The sequence below is a fragment of the Bombus huntii genome, chromosome 4, assembly GCF_024542735.1.
Source record: "Bombus huntii isolate Logan2020A chromosome 4, iyBomHunt1.1, whole genome shotgun sequence".
NCBI classification, from domain to species: Eukaryota; Metazoa; Arthropoda; class Insecta; order Hymenoptera; family Apidae; genus Bombus; species Bombus huntii.
This window is the reverse complement of record NC_066241.1, coordinates 18,506,947-18,520,922: the sequence shown is the minus strand read 5'-3', so window position 1 is coordinate 18,520,922 and position 13,976 is coordinate 18,506,947. Positions and strand designations below refer to the sequence as shown.

The 13,976-nt window shown below is 41.7% G+C and overlaps 1 protein-coding gene across 2 annotated transcripts in view; it reads right to left on the bottom strand.

Moving 5' to 3' along the window:
• Window positions 1-13,976, bottom strand: part of LOC126864390 (low density lipoprotein receptor adapter protein 1-like) — a 33,804-nt gene that overhangs the window by 14,903 nt on the left and 4,925 nt on the right. Inside the window, exon 1 of one of the 2 annotated variants that reach the window (XM_050615692.1) lies at window positions 7,010-7,464. The exons of the other annotated variant lie outside the window; for it this stretch is intronic. Within the exon in view, the coding sequence (XP_050471649.1) occupies window positions 7,010-7,055 (46 nt within the window). The 5' untranslated portion in view covers window positions 7,056-7,464. Of the gene's footprint in view, window positions 1-7,009; window positions 7,465-13,976 lie in introns of those variants that run through there. 2 annotated transcript variants of the gene reach the window in all.

Here is a 13,976-nt window from a genome sequence, read left to right as displayed (position 1 = left end):
CAAAGGTCTGGATTCGGAGCTCGGGGAAAGCTTCCACCGACAAGTCGCCCCTGAAATTTTCCAGGTTTCCCCGGTAACCTATGAATCTTCGATCCTCGGCCTTCGTCGCTTGCGCTGTCGTCTTATTAACCGTGTTCAGACGCCAGAAAGGTTGGCGTGGGAACGGGGGGTGGCTACGTAACTTCGTCGAAACTAATCCTACGGGAAGCAGGGAATGGTTATGTTAGAGCTGAACAGCCCGTGACGAATCCTATTACAACGAATGGATTATCCCCAGAATGGCACCAATCCTCAGTTTCATCACGAATCTGAACTTATTCGTTATTGGTGTATGTAAGATAAATGATAATGTGTAATTAATAGTCATCAGTTACAGTTTCACGCATGCAAAAATATGCGAGTTCAGGTAACCGTAGGCATACTTTTGAAATCTTAATAAAGATAACACTCAAGATGAAGCGACTGCATACATATAGATAGTTAATAAATTAAATAAATTTTTAATAAATTAGATAAATTTAAATTAAATAAATAAATTTTAGATACGCTTACGTGCAGCTTTTTGCACGAAACAAAATAGCAGGTACCGAAAACTGTTTTTTTCTAACGATCGATTAAACAAGAAAATACGGAATCCCAACGCTATACGAAAACCATTACCTAAGTCGTCTCAGTTACTCGTGAAAACGTTTATACTAGTCGTTATTCTTGTTGGTTCGCGCCTAACTACCATCCCGAGGTTCCGTGCATTCTCCCTACTTTATTCTTTCGAAACCGAAACAGTAAATCTAGAAAAATCTACAGGAACTGGTAAGCGTGGAATGTGTTTCCGGGCCATACGGCAAATGTAAACGTTTAACGCGCCCCGACGAATAACTACAAGTTCAAGCGATCTTCATCTTATCTACCATGCTCGTTAATTTCCTTTCCTTTTTATGATTAACGATCTGTCCAAGGTTTGATATTGCGCTTTATCGACGTACGCGTTCAGCTATTTGCTCGCAATTACAATGCTCAAGCAGTCGTTAATCAATCTTCGGTATTATCGCTCAACTTGAATTACGTACAATTATGATTAACTGCGGTTGACGATATTTCCCATTGCAAGCAATACCATTTACATATACAGCATCCTTAAAACAACGATGATGCTTTATCGTTGATAGATTATTTACGCAAGAATCGATTTTAGATAACCACCAGAGAACCGAACCGTAAATCATTAATGTCGGTACCGAAGGGAGCTCTGTGGAATACGCAAGTACCTTGTCAACAGTTTCTGTATGTACAATCGTACTATTTGAGTGGTTATTACGCATTGAATGTTTTAAATCATGAAGAAACATTGTATCTATAGAATATACTTCAGCCGATAGATTTATCGTATTATTTTTATTTTTCTTTTGACTAACTTTTACTCTATGTTAATTCTGTGTAACTATATCTACAACAGTGCTTATTTATGCTGTTTTCTTTTACTTTCCACGCCCTTATACCAAATGTTCGTGAAATCAAGCTCGACGATGCGATGAGAATGTACGTAAAGGGAAACGCTTAACCGTGAAACTAATTTCGTTTAACAGAACTAAACGCTCGTACGAAATACGCTTAGTCTTACTGACAGAAGTTAAACGTGTCCTGATCGCAATTTCGATCGTAAATCACGAATCGTCGAAACTCCTGAGAGCGATGACTAGCTTTAGAATTTTCGTCGTCAGTGGCTGCTGGCTTTCTTTCGCCCTCTTTTTCCGCTAACCTCCCATTCATCGACTCTGAGGCTGTGGCACAGCTTTCGTGTGAAATTCATTTCCCTCTGAAAAGTTTCCCATTTCTGGGACTGGTAATGCACGCTAATCAAAGAAAACTCTCGGTTGCGAAAAAGTGTGAAGAAAAGTAATCATTTTGTGTGAGAAATAGCACATACGATTCAAGAGCGCGCGGTTCGTAATAGAATCATGAAAACGCGAAACAGAAATCATCTTAAAATCGACGTAGATGGAAAACAAGCGAGTTTGTTTAGCCAAACAAACAAACGACTTTCTATCGCCTGAATCGAATCTAAATGATTGATTAATTATAAAATCAATTTTACGTGAAAAATAGGGGAAAATTTTAAGGGAGGTCGTGGACGTTTTTCTTGATGGCAGGCAGACGTAAATTGCAAGGAGCGAATAAATGATAAAATTTGCATTGGAAGTGTGTAGGACTGACAGGAAGTCAACGGAAAATCCGTTTGGCTGGAATCCAAAACCCATGATCTTTCGAATAAGGTTGATGTGTATTGGCTGATAAACGCGGCCACCTCTTTCAACAACTCTCCTATCTTGAATCGAATTTTTTCATCTCTCTATGCTTATTATCGCGAGCTCGTCGTCGTCGTCGATACCTACGTGCGCCGCTGCAAAGAATGCTTTTACACGACCAAATGGAAAGTACGGAATTGAATCGAATAACGAAAGAAGTACGTCTATTTGACGTACGCGTTTTAACAAGCTGCCTTTGATCTATCAGCGATGCGGAAGTTTATTTTCGATAAGCCTTTTTCCTCTATTTTTCACGTTATATTTACCTTACTAACTTATCAGATTGCTTTTCTCAGTTTTACAAAATAAAATCAAATAATCTTTGCGAACTAAGTTTTTCCTCACTTCATGCTTCTTTTTTTCTGCCCTATTTTTTCATTTTTGCTAACGGAAAATGGAGAAGAAGTATACATAGTCGACGTGTATTGACGAATCCCACGAGTGTAGTTAATCGTGGCAAATCGAATTTCCATGCTAGAAATCTCGACAAAAACCCAAGAGATACCGATAGCACCGGTGTGGGGGATTGCCATTTAATTTGTATTTAAATCGGCCTTCGAGCCGTTTGCCCTGTATCCTGGCTCTCCAAACGGACAACTGGAATAAAATCTCTTGCATAACGTGACCTTCTATTTTCTCAAAATTTCAATAAGTTCTACTCCTTCACGATGATCTTCGTGTCCTTTTTTATAAAACTAGAGCTCGTTTAAATTATTCGAGAGTTTATGCATGCATTTAGTTGGTCCAATGATTGATCTTATCTTGGAGGATAGTGCCGACCGATCGATCCTTATCTCAATGCGAAGCAGCAAATGCTGTTGTTCCATTAGAAACGGCAGTCGCGCGAACAGGTAGCGTCGGGTGCAAACACTAGCACAATAGCAGTTTCATCACGACACGGTCGTGTATTTGTGTCAGAGGTAACTCAACCCTGGAAACGTTGCTGACATTTGCCACATTACAGAAAATGATAAGCTTCTCTTGGATGTCGCTCGATTACAGCCGGAAATGATTAAAATACGAAACACGAGTCTGAGTAAAATTCATCTTAAATATAAATTCTTCGCTCGTTCGCTGTAACAATTACAAGAGCGACATGAAAAACAAATTATGCGAGAGATCTGTGACCGATAATCATCGACGAATCTCCGTAGAAGATGGTACGATAATTATTATCATTGATTCGTCCCCTATGGGCATTCTCGCAACTATATTAATGCCAAGCAGAAGACAATGTCAATGGGGATTAATTTGCGAGACAAACGAAATTCAATGGAACCTAATGGCACTTAAACCGCTCGTACGAAACGTCGAATACTCATTCTACCCTTCGCGGCTGTCCATATCGATTCGATGACACTGTATAAATTCTTAATGCGATCGAGAGTCAAATATTTAAGATTCAATCGCTCGATGAGTTAACGAAATGCATAGAGATTTGCTAAAGCTTGTAAATCATTGTCGGCCGGCAAATTTAAACTCGCAGCGGTCGCAGTGGCAAGGTCATTTGCATTAACATCCGCGAATCGTTCAATCGCTACCAACCGCTATGAATATTTATGATAGTCAGGAAAACCTACTTTAGCGTTAATTGCAAATACGGATCCCGTGTATCAATTATCGCGCAACGTTCGTGTTTAATGTAACTTCGATCGAGCCTTTCGTCTCCACCGATTCTTAGTTTGCTCTCTAGGACAGTAACAGGTTTCATTCGCCGAGAGAATTAAAACTTCTACATTGATAGCAAGGAAATTGCAACGGCGTCGCATCGAAGCTTTTAAAAAGTGCGCGTGCATTAAAAGCGAACGGTGAAACAAAACTTTCAGTCGATGCAGCGAAAGTTTAGTTTCTACTGGGAAAAGTTTGTCGCCTGACGTATTTCCCGGAATACCAAGTTACCAACCTATATCGACAACTCGAATCCCATTGTAGCCGTATAGGTACCCGCAATGTTTCAAATTTTAAAAGCATTCTGCACTGTAATCGCATAAAATCACATTAGAATTGTAGAGATTTTTGCGCAGTATTTTACAACGCATTCTATCCATTACGGCGATACGTCAACCACCACGTATACATGCATAATTTTGCATCTATCATCAGCGAAACATTTCGAATTAAAACGTGGACCTTTATAGGATCATGCGATAAATTTGTCAGACAAATGGGTCTGCCCGTTCTCTCTTCCTCTTTTGCAGGGAAATGGGAACGAATAGACTGGCGCGAGTACTGGTATTCGTTGCGCTCAATATCGGTTCGACGTCAAAAAGCACCTGCCGCTTCGGTGCAAATTTCCCCGATTCCATTCGATTCCCGAAACTCGTAAACAGACCGCGAATTCTTCCCACGAATTTTTATCCGAGTCTCATTAATTTCTATTAATTCCACGTTTCGCGTAAAATCGACAAATTTGCCAAGCTTTTTTGCGAAAAATTTGTGAAATCGCGAAATAAGCAGTAAAAAGGCGTATCGTCTGCGCGAAAAAATATCCAACGGTTTACATCGTTGGTAGACGATGGAAGGAACGTCTTGTACATAATCAACGCATGTAACGAACAAATATAATGAGCTGGACGCAAATTCGATACAGCTCCATCAGCGGTAATTTTCTTCTGTCATTGATCGTCGTAAAATTTAATCCGATCACGTCGATTCGCCATCGAAACAAGGCGGGGCGAGGCAAAGCGAGCGAGGCGAGGCGATTCTCGTCTCTTGTTAATCGTTACGCGCGCAATTTGCTGCGCGACAAGTTCATTACCACTGGTTCGCTCTCTCGAACTTAATCAGCGTATTCTCGATGTGCATAGTCCTCCGTGCATCTCTACAAATGCAAACTTGTTTCTCTCCGCGCTTTAATTAAAATGCGCCTTCAAATTGAAATTAATTTAAGGTTCGCCATTAATCGTTTTGTCATAATTATATAACGCGGACGGCGCAAAGAATTCATTCCACGGATGTACTTACGTTGACAATGAATTGGCATCGCCAGCGTGGTACACGCGGCCCATTTTAATTTGTCACGATGTTCTATTTGTATAACGACGTAAAATTACGAGCACCGTTGTTTACGATTCACGATTTAAACGCGGATATAAAAGTTTTATATCGCATTAACAAAACCGTGTTCCAGGCTTTGGTACGTTTCGCAAAATCTTGATGCGGATTCAGACACGACTCGAAGAGAAACCGAAGATCCAACGAGACTCGAGTTGCGTGTAACTTCTGTTCTGCTGTTGTTTCGTTAAACAAAATTTACTTTCCTTAGCTACCACCACTTGCCAGTATAATGCGAATCGTTGATAAAAGTTTCATCTTAAGCACTTTGATAAAATCTCTCGCGAAATCGCATAAAAGAACGAAACATTCTCAAACAAGCATCATTACGAAATCAGATTTCCGTGAAATCGGTATTCCGTGTTGTTATTTTACGATTACATTTTATGATGGTTAATTTCGTTCCTCTATATCGCAACATCGAACGTGGAATTTTTTTTTTCCTTTTCAAACTGTATACCGAATACGAAGTACGAATTCGCGAAGCGATCGATAAAACAAATTATGAGGTTCGCGTGCACCAATGCAACGAAAGGGATGTTCTACTGCCGAAGGATTCGATTTCGCGCGTTTGAAAATTGAAAGTTAAACCCCTAGAAGCGAAAACGTCCGACCGTTCGAGCTAACTTTCGAGAGAACAATTTTGCAAGCATCTCGCATTCTTCAGTTAATCAGAACGAGAGATGGTCTTTTTGGAGTCTAAGATGATAGGATGTCATGCTGTGCGCGACAACGATAGGGTGAGATAGAAAGAGATACCGGGATTCGAGTGAAAATCGAGCATGGACTGGCATTCTTTGATCGTCGCATCGAGATGCGGCCTGTGCCACGAGATTATGCAAATTTTATGATCAATAATCAGTGCTCTGAAGGGGGTCACATTGCGCCTATAACACGAACCGGTATGCATTACCATAATCTTAAACGCGGCTCTCTATTACGCCGCTTATTGCGAATAATCGCGTTAACTGCCGCGTTGCCGCCGCTGCCTCCTCTCTGTTATCGCTTCCCGACATTTTGCAGCTGCACGGTGTTACCGTTAATCTTCCGAGCAACTAATAACTTCCAGTAAATAAGCTTCCTCTGTCCGCCAACCAAGAAAATGCAATTTCATCGATTATCGCATCCGACTAGAATTTCGATTATACGTACACGTACTGTGACCTTTCGAACTGCTAACTGGTCATTTGAAAAAATTCCCTTAAAACGATACTTCTGTTTCTTTGATAACGAACTTAACGATGCAAGATTGTGTATAATCGAGCGTTACGCGGTCGAGGAACTGCGCATTTTGTTAAAGATAGATACGTAATCCTTAATAATTTTTAAATGAAAATGAAAACTTTCATAATCTATAAGTTCCATTGGCATACGGTCATTTGAGAGCGTCTTAACGAAAGAGAATATGATTACGATATTTAATAAACAGAAAAAAATTAGCACGCATGTACATAATTCTAAACACGATAACGCATAGCTTATCGAAAACCATGAACTCTGGCTCCCGTATCCGCGTTAAATTTAACGTTGATTAGGAATACTATCGCTGGAAACAGAAACGGAACAGAACGAAAATTGCCTGCGTTTATAAAAGCGAGAATGAAAATAGCGAGCAACTGAAGTGTTTAAAAGATGATCGGAGAGGAGCTTACTCTTGTGTTTAGAGCTGCTCTTCCACAACCCTCTGAAGAATGACATTCTTGCTGCCCAATGCAGCACGAAATCCAACAAAACTGAAATGTTTTCGTCGATCGTAATCTTCGGTGGGACGGTCGATGCACGATGGATGTTCCGCAATGTCAAGCTTCTTCACTCGCGAAACGCGCTGCCGCGATCCTCGATTTCAATGACATGTGACGCGTGACTATACCACGAGAAACCGTCCACGTTATGCTCGATGAATCGGAAAGATTATAGAATCGTTGCAGACCGTCTAACCAGCTGCCATTTCGAGACGAAAGACCAGAAAAAAGTTAAAAACTCGTCGGAGAAGAGCGGCCTGTGAACTTTCCGAACGAATAAACGAAGCCGAAGATTCCGAAGGAGAGCTACGTGGAAACGTGCTATCGAGAAGACTGTGCGCCGCGATGTGAGCGCGTCCACACAGAGTTTATTCCGCTTCCCTGTCGTGTACATGCGCATCCCCATCCCCGTTTTCATCCCCTTCCCCGTTGCTGGATTCCGGTTCCGCTTCCGAACCGGATCCCCGCCGAAAGGATAAAGATTATTTTCACGCATTCGCGGTTCACGCCATGCTATCCCTCTTTTCAATATTTTCCCTATAATATTCGTCCTAGCTCTATTCTTGTCCTATTTTTTCTACCTGTCCTTTTTCCCTTCGCAAAACGGCGCAAAAGGATCCCATTTGATCCTGGCTTAATGTGTAGCTTTGCAATCAAACCCAGAGATTAATCAAACCAGTTTTTTGCTCCGCTCTCTTCGGAATTATGAGATTTTATTTGTACATGCCAATTTATGCGAACCACGCATGGATAAGAGGTAAGCGCACTGCGGTCGAAGCTCTAATTTCATGGAAGGTGGTCTTCGTGAACTTACTAAAATCGAACTTGGCCCTTCTATCTCCCATGACGACGATCCTCGGAAGTTCTAACGCGATTTAACTCGCCTGCCGCTGTCCCACATTCTTCTGCTTCTTTATAAAAATTTTAGAAAATTGAACGTGAGATTAAGAAGACGTTAAAAAATATCGAATGACGTTGTTTTAAAACGTCGTGAAAGAAACTAGTGCGCGATAGAAAAAATAGGCAGACAGAGGGTAAATGTTTAGACGTATTTAGACACCGAGAATGGACGAGAAGAATAAGCAAAGCGACTATTGCAAGCTGCTATTGTATCTTCGTGAATATTGGAGTTCGATCCAATTCCAAGAGAACGGTTAGTACTTGAAATCGCATGAGAGAATACAATTTACTATACACTAATCGAGACTGTTTGTATCCCAATGTACAATTGCGAAACTTTCATAGCGGAACTCATTTTAATGAAATAAAAGTTTGAACAATTAGAAACACCGTCTGGCGGAATTGCGTATAATGTAAAAGTTTCAAACGACATTTCAATCAGAATTTTCAGGGGACTGAAGATCGAACGAGATACTTTCGAAAGAGGAAATGCGGTTGAAACTGTCCAGAGTATTGGCGAAGAAATTTACCGCGCCATCGAGAGAAAACAATAGCGAGGGAACGGTAAGAGAGCTGTGTCAAAAGCATCGAATATCGATGAGGTAGCGATTCGTTCTTCGAGAAGGAAAAAGCTCGAAAGAAAGGGGAGAAGCCGCCGAGGCCACCGCTTTGCGTCACGCGGCTCAGCGCAGCGCGGCGGCGGTTCGCGTCGCGAAATGATTGGCAAGAGAAACTGTCGGCATAATGTTCTTCGAGCAGAAGCCGCTACAACTTTTTGCTCCGTCCTCGAAAATTTATCGAGATCTGCCTCTGCACGTTTGCCTCCATTTGTTTCTGCATGATCGACAATGTCGGATACTCAAACAGCAAGTACAGTTCCTTGCTATCAAATTAAGGCCATTCTAAAATTCCACTCTTTTAGCAAAATTATGAAACGTGAGTGAATTCTAGTAACAAAGTTTATTAACTACCGTTTGATGCTTCTGTATTTAATAATAGTGAAATATTTTTTTAGTAATAATTTGAAGTATTTATCCGAAGTAGTATGCGCGTATACGTCATACTCTGGTTGGAAAAATAAAATTTCTGGATCCGATCGTAATTCGATCGACCAAAGACCGAACATATCTATATCCGTACGAAGAAAGTTCGCAAAGTATCATAGAACTGAGATTCCCGTTCGTTCCTCGGAGGAAACATCTGTGACGCGAATAAAAACAAGCTAACAAACGAACAACACGTTCGCTGCTGCACAAATACAAGAAATGTCAAATGTAATTTATTCTCTCCGCTTCTCGAAGACTTTCGTTCTTCGCGTTTGATGATATTTCGCAAAAACATTGGCCGGGTTTCTCCGCAAAACAATGGAAATATCAAAGAATCAAACGAATCGCGATATCGCCTTTTCATTTTTCGGATAATATTCTAGACACGCTGGCAGAGTATCGCGAGGCGTGAACGAAACGCGATCGATAGGTGAATATACTACAGCAAAAATATGAAAACGTAAAACCATTTTGCTTTACTTCGCACGAGTACCCTTCGTTTAGCTTCTTTTCCTTCCGGAACAATTTGAATTATGTAACGCGTTCCTATTCGCGTCTTCTATCTAACGCTCAGCATATAAATACATATGCATGCACATACCTACTTATTACTAATACGTCCTGTGAAATTCCATCAAGAGTGGTTAAACATTGTTACGTAGCATGCACGGAACGTTTGATATCCAGTTTCGAACTTCCAGTGTAGAATTGCCCTGGTAAACGGTAATAACACGATGAGTTTAATTCTATCGAAAAGATAAAACAGTTCGTCTGTCTATCCCATTTCATCCGTACCATTTCAACTGATCTAATTTCAATTTAAACGAAACTCTCGTTTTATTATATAAATTTCGCACATATACTTTGCATCTCGTAACTATAAAACAAGCTTAAAACGTCCAATTCTTACACAGGTACGAGAATACGATGCAGAGGATAGGAAATTACGTTCTTCAGGTTCTTTGTAAGATCGATGTTTCGATGTCACCGTGACTTGCCGACTGATGTCTGGTAACGGTACAAACAAGTCTCGATCGTTTCTTTGCTCGAAACTTAGCAACATTCTGTTAGCAAGATTGCGAGAACGATGTCAAAGTATAAACGCGTAACTTTGCGAAAAGTAATTTTTAAACGCGAACGTCCACGGGTTTTTCGCTAGGGTGGATAATTCGGAGCGGTCGCTGATTTAATTTTCCGCCGGAAGAGGTTGTCGCATACGTAAAGTCCGATCTACAGGTGACGCGACAGCCATCGGAGCAGTCTGAAATATGAATTGTATGGAATTTCTCTATCGTATAGTCACACATATCTCGATCGATGCACGCGTGAATTATTTCAACTATAGCAGCTGTGTATTTTTGATTTAACAAAGATACAACGTATTGTCACGTAACGCCGTGTAACAGAGGGATTTTCCACGGAGACAGGATGCGGGAATATTGAAATTTGTCTGACGGTGAGACGGATGGAACGTCGACCCTTTAAACCTAGGACACACGAATCACAGACCACGATGTCTTCCGAAATAGAACATAATCCCAGCTAAAACTAGTTTAGAGTCTGGCAAAGAGCGTTGATACGTTGGTATTCTGACATTGAATATTTATGTAGTAAAGTTACTCCTTTATCGAAGCTCCTCGATACCTCTTCGGCCGTAATAAACAGCTCTCGATATTTGGAAATTTCGCTCACTCTGGAAACTATAAATTTTACGAATGAAATTTTCTCCCTTCGAAAATCTATCTCCGGAAATTATTTTTAGACTTTGGACGATACGTGGAAGTTGTTTTATTTCAAGAATTTTCTTCGATTTTTCTTCGATAAAAAAGATATTAAACTCATAACTCGATATTACGTTCGAGATACTAAAATTCGGTAAAAACTTTTAGTGTCCTCGAAAAATATCATCGATTGGATTCGCGGCGGAAATCACGTTGCCTCCGTTAGCCTGATTTCGTTTTTGTCGCTAATCGGAAAAGGGCTGCAGAGAAATAGAGAGAGAAATGCTTTCCTCCGGCAAATGAAATTACGAGTACTCCTGCGAGCGGCGCAGCCGCCGTTTCCTATTCTACAGGTGATACGATATACGCGCAATCTCGTTATCATGTTGATCGGAAATTTCTAGAGAGGCATACATTGGCACGTTCTTTGAAATGAAAATCCGATCGTGGCAAAGCCTGTCGATCGACTATAAGATGCCTTTAGCCAACAGTGAAGTTTGCCGATATTCGAAACTTGTACGAGCTGACTGAAAAAGAGCGTCGAATAAAAGGGAGGAACAAGCTCCTGTTCGATCTCAATATTTCGAATCATAATATTGCCAAACAATATATGTAATTTATAAATGTTTTAGACTCATTCCTTGCGAGATGTCAACGATCGCCTAATACCCAGACTTGAGAAACGAATTATAACATCTAATACGTGCAGAGCAGGCGTCCTAATACCTATGAACGAGGGTTTATACGTATACATGGAACGCCAGTGTCAAAATTGTTTCTACAAAAGCATCTAAACGTGATGGAATTGAAGAAAAATGACGTCTCGCGTGACCGAGACCCCTGCTATTTTTTTTTTCTTATTTTCCACTGGTGTTCTCATTTTCTCTCTCCCTCTCGTATACTCGGGTTCCCCTGTAGTTCATTCTTTTATGACGGTGTTGGTTCTTCCCTGTCGATCCAATCATTTTTCTTCTTTTTCACCAACGGTCCGAGCTTCTCCGCCATTCTGCCATTCTCCGTTCCTCTTCATCTTCATCGCGTTCTTCTCCGCCGACGATCCGGTTCGGTTGTCCGTTCGTTTTGGTCCCTTTTAGTTGTTTCGGCTAGCGGCACGAACCTCTCCTCTCCGAGAAGAGCCGACCAAAGGTCCTGCAGCTACAAAAAACGTCTCTTTGTCGTCCTTCTTCTTTGAAGCTGCAACTTGTTCACCTATCGTACCCGCTTCTTTATCGAAACATAGCGCGATAATAACTTCTTTGTCGAAGATCGAACACAGAAGGCACCGAAGCGATGATAAGTCAACCGATCGAATAAAGTATAGCCGGTGACTGGCTGTGGTTGCAGTAGAATCGACCGTCCTTGCACCCGGTTGGTCCTCGAACGTAGTTCGATACACCCAGGCGTAATATTCCGTTGAAAATCGAGACCGTAGCAGGTATCGTGTCTCGTAATTGTCCGAACAATGTCGTTTCGCCTTTTTGTGCGGTAGTCGGGAGACGCGTTACGAAATCAGCGAGTCCTGGATGGGGAGTTTCGATGATTTCATAACCGATCGAAACGAACGGGACGAGGAAGGAGATGGAAAAGATCGATCAGGGAAATAAGAAAAAGTAGCCAACCGTTAGGTGGCTGCAGGTGGATATATCGCGTAGCTGGACCGAGGAATCGGCTGATGCAACTTTGATGCAGTCTCTCGTATTGGAAAGGCACGCGAAAGAATTCAGGGCTGAAAGTGTGTAAGTATAACGTGAGTCGTCGTGTCTTGTCTAGAAGGCTGATTACAGTGCATCGAGAGAAGAGAAAGAGAACCGGCGGGGAGGTAAAAAGAGAGAAAAAGGGTGAGAGGGACATGATGAACAGAGAGAGGGAAGAATGGCGAGCAAGGTGGGTACGTGCAGAGGGAGTAATTGGGCTAAATGCGAATACGGACTCGGCTGATGCAAGAATCGAGTTTCTGCCAGGCATTTCCTTCTCGGAAATACGTCTCGGAAGTTGAGAAATTAACATTCGAGGTCACACGCGCCGTCCTTATGTTACGATCGCGAGACATTTTTTTTCGATCGATCGCGACGACAGACGGTGCATCGACTCCTGTCGTCTCGCCTTCCTCGCCGCTAATTACCTCGCGAGTATGTAAGTACATGGAATGTGCGATCGTGAATCGTAAAGACGCCGATTTTGTTTCACGATATACCTCGATACCTCCTGCGAACATTCTGGTGCTCCGAACTAAAGTACGTTGGAGAGAAGCTTCTTTCGTCAGAGCGATGTTCGATATTTCCAACTAACGGCGGACTTGGTTTTTTCGAGATCGTTTCAACGATTCTCTACCTTCCCTCTTCGAGCATTATCGAAAATCGTTTAATCTGTTTTTTTAGCTAGTGCTAGTCGACTCAAACTTGATTGCTTCAAGATCGCGAAATTTCATCGACGTTCTACCTTTACATATCGAACATTGTCGAAAATCGCTCGGTATCATTTTATTTTTTTTTTCTTCTCAAAAATACCAGTAGCCAAGTATAAAATCCCCATTTAGTCTGCAAGATGGAAAATAGAAATGAAAATTTCCGAAGCTCATAGAGGATAGAGGAGTCCGTTGAAAGCGTTTCAAAATAATCGGCGATCAAATGTACGCGATAATTCATCGTCTGTAGGTACCGGTTAAAAAATTCGCTTGCCCTTGCTCGACGCAGACCATGTTCGTCATTCTTCTTCGTTAAAGCGTGAACAGGCGGCCGAGCAACGGAGAAAAAGTGGAAACGCACTCGGACGAGGACAGCCGCATTTCCCTTTGCTTCGCGAGTTGAATCTTTCCTAGGACGCGGATCTTGAAAAGCCACGAAAAAGTCGTAAATCTCGTGGAAAGCAACGAATGCTTTACCCAGGAAAATGGAGGTAGAGGTGAGAGAAAGGCAAAAGCCGCGCATGAAGATCGAGTAATTTCTCGAGGGATAGAGAACATCAGGGCGACGCGGTCAATAGCGTTGTTTCCCCGTCTCACGAGTACAGAACGTAGTCGAGCCAACTGTTCTCTTATCCATGCTTGGTGTCCGCAAACTTACGAACATGGCGACTGACATTTTGGATTACAATAGATATAAGAAGATCGTCATACACGTATAGCGCAGCTTGGCTAGTAGCATACAGCGCGTTCTTTCGCTTTTTACGATTCCGCTTTGCTCCTCGGAGAAATTTACATAATTGACATTC